Source organism: Magnolia sinica, chromosome 6 (genome assembly GCF_029962835.1).
Source record: "Magnolia sinica isolate HGM2019 chromosome 6, MsV1, whole genome shotgun sequence".
Taxonomy (NCBI): Eukaryota; Viridiplantae; Streptophyta; class Magnoliopsida; order Magnoliales; family Magnoliaceae; genus Magnolia; species Magnolia sinica.
In genome coordinates this window covers 5,291,782-5,298,815 of record NC_080578.1, presented here as the reverse complement: position 1 = coordinate 5,298,815, position 7,034 = coordinate 5,291,782, and the positions used below count along the sequence as shown (strand labels likewise).

Here is a 7,034-nt window from a genome sequence, read left to right as displayed (position 1 = left end):
GGTGACATTATTGTTGTTGTAATCAAAGCAGTGCCCAATATGCCTCTCGAAAGATCAGATGTGATCAGAGCTGTAATTATATGTAACATACATGTAAAGAACTCACACATGACAATGGTATGATAATACAATATGATGACAATGCAGCAGTTGTCATTAATCAAGAAGGAAATCCAATAGGAACTCAGGTTTTTGCAGTGATCACTCGAGAATTAAAACAGTTCTCATTAGCTCCTGAGGTATTTATAAATACTAGTGGGTGAGACTATGATATAGTAAGGTATCTGAAATAGATCAATTAGTAGATTGTGTTTCATGCATATAATTTTAATAATTCATAACTAAATAATAAAAAATTCACATGAAAAAAGGGAACATGTTGATTAAATCAAAATTAGGGCTAGGCTTGGGCCACTAACTAGGCCTAAGGACTGAGGCCAGGCATGAATGGCTCAGCTGATCCAGACCAATGGTCTGTTGGGTCAAACCATGGATGAACCATGCCCCAAAATTCTCATCAATAGGATAATCCTAATTCTCCAAATTCTAGCATGGGAATAGATGGTTAAGAAGAGAAATGCAGCAATGATCCATAATCAACTTTTTTTTTTAAAAAAAAGGCTCAAGATTAGTAGCAATGATGTATCAACCTGGCGTGATGGGCTCATGACAGGATCCAACAGACCAACGGTCCAGATCCCTGAACCATGGATCCCTCTAGTCCAATGAAAGCACACCTATCCCTGGGTCAAAGATAATATCATTTCTCCAGTTTAAAATCTCACTGGCTAGCCCACAACAGTGAAAAAATAGTTATCTCATTCTCCTCATTGTATTATGGACAAAAGGAGCATTTATTAAAAAGATTTGGATTTTGGGTCCAATTTGAAACACATGGAATTGCAATTATGGGTCTGGCTAGCATGAATTAAAATGGTGCCAGATGGACTGGTCATTGTACTATCAAATTGGATTATTGCATTCAGTTCAATTGAGCATCCGAACACAGACCAAATCTTTGTACTAATTGGTTTACCCGTGGCATAAAAGAAAATTGAAGTTCTCTATAGGAAAATAGTGCAACAAAATCACAAGTTTTTGTTATTAATGTAGTTTTCCAATCCCAAGGATCCAATTCGCAGAATGATGAAGAAAGGAGAAGCGAAAACCATACCTGTGTGATCTGTTATTAGTGCCGACTTGAAGCTCAATAAAGAATATGAACAGCGAACAAGCCTTCTATCTTCCTCTCCAGCCACTCCCTGATGCAGGAACAGTGGGATTTCCTCTTGCTTAGTTGTGTGTTGTCTTGGATTGGGGACCGAGAACCCTAATATATTGACATTGGAGTTGTTTCCTACCCATCAATGGAAATGACAACCTTCCTCTCCGCACCTCTCGTACAAGAGAGAAGCCTATACCTTTCTTACTCCTATTTTGGTAAGAGTATGGTACTCTGAGCTCTTACAATTAAGCGTTCGACCACATTTTTGTTGGTCCCACCAGTTGCTCATTTGGATGATTCAGACCATTCAAACCCCTTGTCCGGACACATATGCCATATGTACCCACGTATATGGGCTAATGCTAACATTATCTAGAAGCCCCACGGGTCAAGCAGAGACCTATCTTGCACAGAATTTCCCTCAATTGATTTCTATAAATAAACGAAAATAAGCAAAGATGGGAACTTGAATGCTAAGGTACTGGTTGGGGAAAACTGAATATGCTTGAAAAAAAAGAAGAAGAAGAAAAAAAGATGGCAATAAATATAAACAATATACAGAACCTGGAGAATTTCCTCCTTCCATTCACTCTCCCTGGAGATAAAAGTGCATATTGGATGTGGTTGAATGGTCCATGTGTGCAACATTCTCCCTCTCACTCAAGAAACCTGGTAATCATAATGGCCATCTGTACTCTCAAACTGAAGACTCTTCTATCTGTCCTTCGCTACTGTCTTCCTCATTTGATTCGCTTCCAGATTCATCAACATTCTTTTCACTCATCTTCAGACGAATGGGTCTTCCCATCAATTCCTACAGCACAGAGACTTTCAAGGTCAGATAATCTCTTTTATCCCAACCTTATATGCGATTAATGAGTTGAGACTGCAGAAGGAGAAAACCCACAAAAAATTTATATGAGAAAGATTAAAGGATGGGGAACAAACTCCAAATGGTAGACGGAAATTGTGGGATAGAACCCCAGAAGCAGTATCTCAAAAATCAGTACATTGAAAATTCGCAACCTTATCTAAACATGACATAACAGTTGAAGTATGATATATTTGTGTGTTTTTGTTCCACTTCTTTTCTATTTTGACAGGTCGTATGTGATTTATTTATTTATTCAAGTGTATCAATGAGAAAAATACAAAAAATCCTCGAGTTCTTCCATTTCCCTCATGGTTTTAGGCTATATAAACTTAACCCACTCAAGGATATACATGAAGAAGTCTATATACTCTCCTAATCGTCATACCTCATACACTCCTCGTGTCAGTTGTCTTCAAAGTTCAAAAGGCCCAATGTGGGCTCGAGTAAATTGGCCATGCTTGGTTTGATTGATTCAGCATTGTCCTACAATGGTTAAGAACTTGGCATAGCTAGGGGAACTTGTTCGTTATGCCTCAGCTTGTGGGTCGCATACACCTAGCCTGTGTGAATCACCAAAGCAGTAACCACAACATGACTGTCGAGTAAAAGATCACAGGCATCTATGACATCCGCCTATGGAATGAGAAACAACTAACTGAACAGCCATGGGTATTCCTTGTCTCTCTTACATTACAAATGCTAACATAGTGGGTGTGTGGCTAAAGAGAGGAGATCACCGTCTTCTCCACAAGAATAACTCTTGAATCCACAAGGAGAGAGAAATCTCTAAAAATGAAAGATAAAATTGATATTGTTGAAAAAATATTCTGCCTACAATAAATCTAATGTGCTTATTTAAACAAAAGAAACCAGCAACCCTAATTTGACTCGAAATAGAAAACTTTCCCAAATTAGTAAAGGGCATTGTAAAATGGGTATCATACCGACGTCCAACACTTTAAGGTACTGATACCTCCAAGATACCATCTCCATACCCAATTTAAGTCAAAACTATTTTAAATTTTACATGAGGTGGCAGTATTTAGTTTAGCATCACCCTCTAATTCACATCGATAGGAAAGAAGAAGAAGTAATGATATAGTTTAGCATTAGACACATGTACAACCTCAAGAAACCAGTAGGGTTTGAGCTCGTAGCTCAATAGTTGACAGGGCATGTTTCAACATTGAGGTCTGTGGGTTCAAGCCCGGATAATGTATCAAAAAGCCAAAAAAAAACAAAAAAACAAAAAAACAAAACAAAAAAAAAAACTTTATTCAGTTTAGGAAGTGATATATCCATCTAGCAGACCTGCCCGGGGTTTGGGCGAACGGCTAGCATCGTGGGTATCCTCCCCACAGACGCGAGTTCAATTCCCCTCCCCGTGCTTTACCCAATGCACGTGGTTTGCGGTTAAAAGGGGCGGGGACACCCTGTTGTCATTATATATATATATATGGGAAATGGTTCTATGAGGTCGACCTCAATGGAACTTCCCATGAGGTCGAGTTGTGTGGGCCCCACCGTGATGTTCGTCGAACATCTACCCCATCAGTCAGATGCACCATTCCATGGTGGGCCACGGGCTTAAAAATCAAGTGAATCCATGACTTATGTTGGCCACACTGCATACAACAGTTGAGAGGGGTTACCCTCCCATTAAAACATTCATAATCATTTGTTGGGCCCACTGAGATATGGTTCACAAATCCAGCCCATCCATTATGTGTGTCCCACTTGTATGAGGGGTCAAACCAAGTTTAAGATGCATCCAAATTTTAGGTGGGCCCCACCAAGTGCTTTTATATGTTTTAGGCATATCTTCACATGATTTTAGATGGTATGGCCCACCTGAGTTCCTTATATGGCTGATTTTTGGCATATCCCATAATTTAAAGGGGACCCATCAAATGCACGGTGTTGATTTTCGATATGCATTACGGTGGGGCCCACACAGCTCAACCTCATGGGAAGTTCCCATGAGGTCGACCGCATAGAACCATTTCCCTATATATATATATATATATCTCGCAGGCCCTCTTAAGTCATTTCAAAGCAGGGATGAAGTTAAACTCTCCAGGATGAACACCTCAACATCCATTTTGAGGATGCTGAGTCCAAAAACTAATCTGTTGAGGAAAGGGAGGGTGCAGTCAAGTCTCTACTCCCTTAAGGCAATGATCTCAAATGGGAAGGAGAGTCGATACTATTGTTTACTACCTTAATGCCAACTTCCCTAGAGTCCAAACAAACTCAAATAATGTCTGATCAGCCAACAAGGAAGCTATTCCAGAATTATCCAACAAACCCAAATCAAGTATCTACCTATTGACCAAGAAATCAATAACTGAATCATCAATAAAAACATAATCAAATATTCACACAACAAACAGAACCAAATCCTTAGATGTATCTAAACACTCCTAGACATCCATGCCATGAATCAGCATTCTCTTCAAACAAGTTTAGGACAAACTTATCAAGAGCATTCAATGTCGAGAACAACAAGAGATTTGAACTCACCCTCCCATCCAATGTAGAAATAGCAGCTTCCGCTTCCTCCTTTGTGGCGAAAGAGACAAACCCATACCCTGCGGACCTCCCAGATGGACTTTCAAAAACCACCCTGGCAGACACTGGGTTACAGCTGGCAGCAAAGAATTCTCTGAGATTGCTTGACCTCGCTTTCCATGCGAGATTGGAGATGTAAATCTTATGCCGTGTTTCCCCACCAGTGGAACCCTCGGGAGGTGGAGGAGAAGGTTTCTTCATACTCTTTGCAAATTCAACCCGTATAATCCTTCCCTGCAATTCCTACACCAAAATCCAAATTCAGCAGAGACCTACTTGAATATGAAATGCCAAGGGACAGCATAAAGGTCTTTAATCCAGGTCTAATTATCCTTCTGCCAGATTCCTGCACTAATTAAACTGAATTTGAACAAATACCCATCCCAAGAAAACACCACAAGAAGAGAAGAAGATTCACAAAACAAGATTCAATTCAATCAAACAAACCCGCTGTTTCAATTCCTGAACCACCCAAAACTTAAATTGAGATGACGCTCAGCTTCGATTCCTGCGCTGCCCTAACCAAAACTGGGAAACAAAACACTGAAGAAACAGCGAAAGAGAGGGAAAAGAAGAAGAAGAAGAAGAAGAAGAAGAAATAAGATTCAATTCAACCACAGTACCCCATAATTCCGAATCCTGCACTATAACATTAATTTGTATGCAAAACCTTCTCAGGAAAACACTAACACCGCATTTTAATGCACGAGTGAATTGAATTGCAAGCATTTAGTTAAATCAAAAGAAAGCAACAAAAACCAAGTATCTTCCAAACACTCGCAATGAGGAAGTAGCCTTCCAATTGCAGTTACATTCCTTTCAACTCCAACTTGGAAGTAGTGTAATTGCAATTTGGAGCTCAGACCTCAACATGGATACTAAGGAAACTAGAGCTCAGTAGTGTAATTGCAATTTGGAGCTCAGACCTCAATATGGATCCTAAGGAAACTACAGACAGCTCAGTTACTTCGACTCCATTAGACCAGTAATTTCAGTTCAATTCAATAGTCCATCTACAAGCAACGAAATCCTAATTCGAAAAAAAAAAAAAACACGCGCACACACATTTTGACAGAAAGCAACAAAAACCAAGTATCTTCCAAACTTTCGCAATGAGGAAATAGCCTTCCAATTGCAGTTACATTCCTTTCAACTCCAACTTGGAAGTAGTGTAATTGCATTTTGGAGCTCAGACCTCAACATGGATACTAAGGAAAGTAGAGCTCAGTAGTTTAATTGCAATTTGGAGCTCAGACCTCAATATGGATACTAAGGAAACTACAGACAGCTCAGTTACTTCGACTCCATTAGACCAGTAATTTCAGTTCAATTCAATAGTCCATCTACAAGCAACGAAAACCTAATTCGGAAAAAAAAAAAACACGCACACACATTTTGACAGAAACACCAAAACCAAAAGAATTGCTGCTCACAAATGAATTGAATTTCTCAACAGCAGCACGGGCTTCTTCTCCGGAAGCCATTGTGATGAAAGCGAAGCCTCTGTTTCTACCATCCTTCAGCTTTATGATCTAAAACAAGAAATTCAAGAAAGAAAAAAACATAAACAGAAAAGAATCCAATTCAGAAAACAAAAGATAAAAGAGTTTCAAGGAACCCCCTCCAAAAAAAAAAAGGGCAAGGAGAGAGTGAGTGAATGAGAGAGAGATTACCTCGATATCTTTGACGGTTCCGCATGCAGAGAAGAGATTTCTGATGTCGGGTGCAGGGAAATTCCAAGGTATGTTGAAGACATAGAGCTTCCGCCTTTTGTCATCTTGAATTTCCTCTAGAGGCTTCTCTTCCACCGCGATTTCCTGCGTTGCAGAGAATTGCTGGAAACGGAGGAATCTGTTTGGGATTTTGGAGAGGTTTAGATGAGGAATATGACAGAAGGGGGAATGGAGAGAAAGACAAGGGGTAGAAATGGAAATGTGAAGTTTTATTAAACAAGGAGAGCGCTTGGGAGAGAGTAAGGAGAGAGCTGCTGATGCTGCCAATGCCATTGGCGACAGTCAGAGAATTACAAGAAGACGATAATATTTTCGCCAAGGGAGCTAATAGGTCAGTGTTTGGGAGAAAAAGACCATTCCTGCCCTTGGGGTTTCGGATAAGGCACGGGTAAAGTTGTCATTTTCTCCCTTCCAGCTTTGTGCACCCACGGATATTCCGGGTTTTCAAATCATATAGCGATCCGCGCGAGTAGAGATTGATGTGGTGAATCGCGGTACACTGGCCAAGTAAAAAATATAAAGTAAGATCCGGATCGTTTACCTTGTGTCAATAAAAGCTTTAATGCCTTCTATGAAGGAGGAATGGTAGAGAATCTAATGGGCCATAACTGTGTTTAGAATATACACCGTT

General features: G+C 39.9%; 1 protein-coding gene and 1 long non-coding RNA gene across 2 annotated transcripts; both read right to left on the bottom strand.

Annotated features, from left to right (window-relative positions):
• Positions 1–1,630: 1,630 nt before the first annotated feature.
• On the bottom strand, positions 1,631–6,719 carry LOC131248033 (30 kDa ribonucleoprotein, chloroplastic-like). Its single transcript, XM_058248073.1, has 4 exons — positions 6,344–6,719; positions 6,104–6,202; positions 4,623–4,913; positions 1,631–2,039 (listed from the first exon to the last, which is right to left on the bottom strand). The coding sequence occupies exons 1-4, from the start codon at positions 6,674–6,676 to the stop codon at positions 1,923–1,925; spliced, it is 840 nt and encodes a 279-aa protein (XP_058104056.1). The 5' UTR covers positions 6,677–6,719; the 3' UTR covers positions 1,631–1,922.
• LOC131248034 (uncharacterized) lies at positions 5,258–6,044 on the bottom strand. Its single transcript, XR_009172123.1, has 3 exons — positions 5,927–6,044; positions 5,597–5,865; positions 5,258–5,535 (listed from the first exon to the last, which is right to left on the bottom strand). It is a non-coding gene; the product is annotated as an uncharacterized LOC131248034 (long non-coding RNA).
• Positions 6,720–7,034: the final 315 nt, after the last annotated feature.

Coding starts and splice junctions, on each gene's coding strand:
- LOC131248033 (XM_058248073.1), bottom strand. CDS start 6,676: ATGGCATTGGCAGCATCAGCAGCTCTCTCCTTACTCTCTCCCAAGCGC. Junction 6,203..6,343: donor GAACCGTCAAAGATATCGAG/GTAATCTCTCTC, acceptor TTCTTGTTTTAG/ATCATAAAGCTGAAGGATGG. Junction 2,040..4,622: donor TTTCTACATTGGATGGGAGG/GTGAGTTCAAAT, acceptor TCTGTGCTGTAG/GAATTGATGGGAAGACCCAT.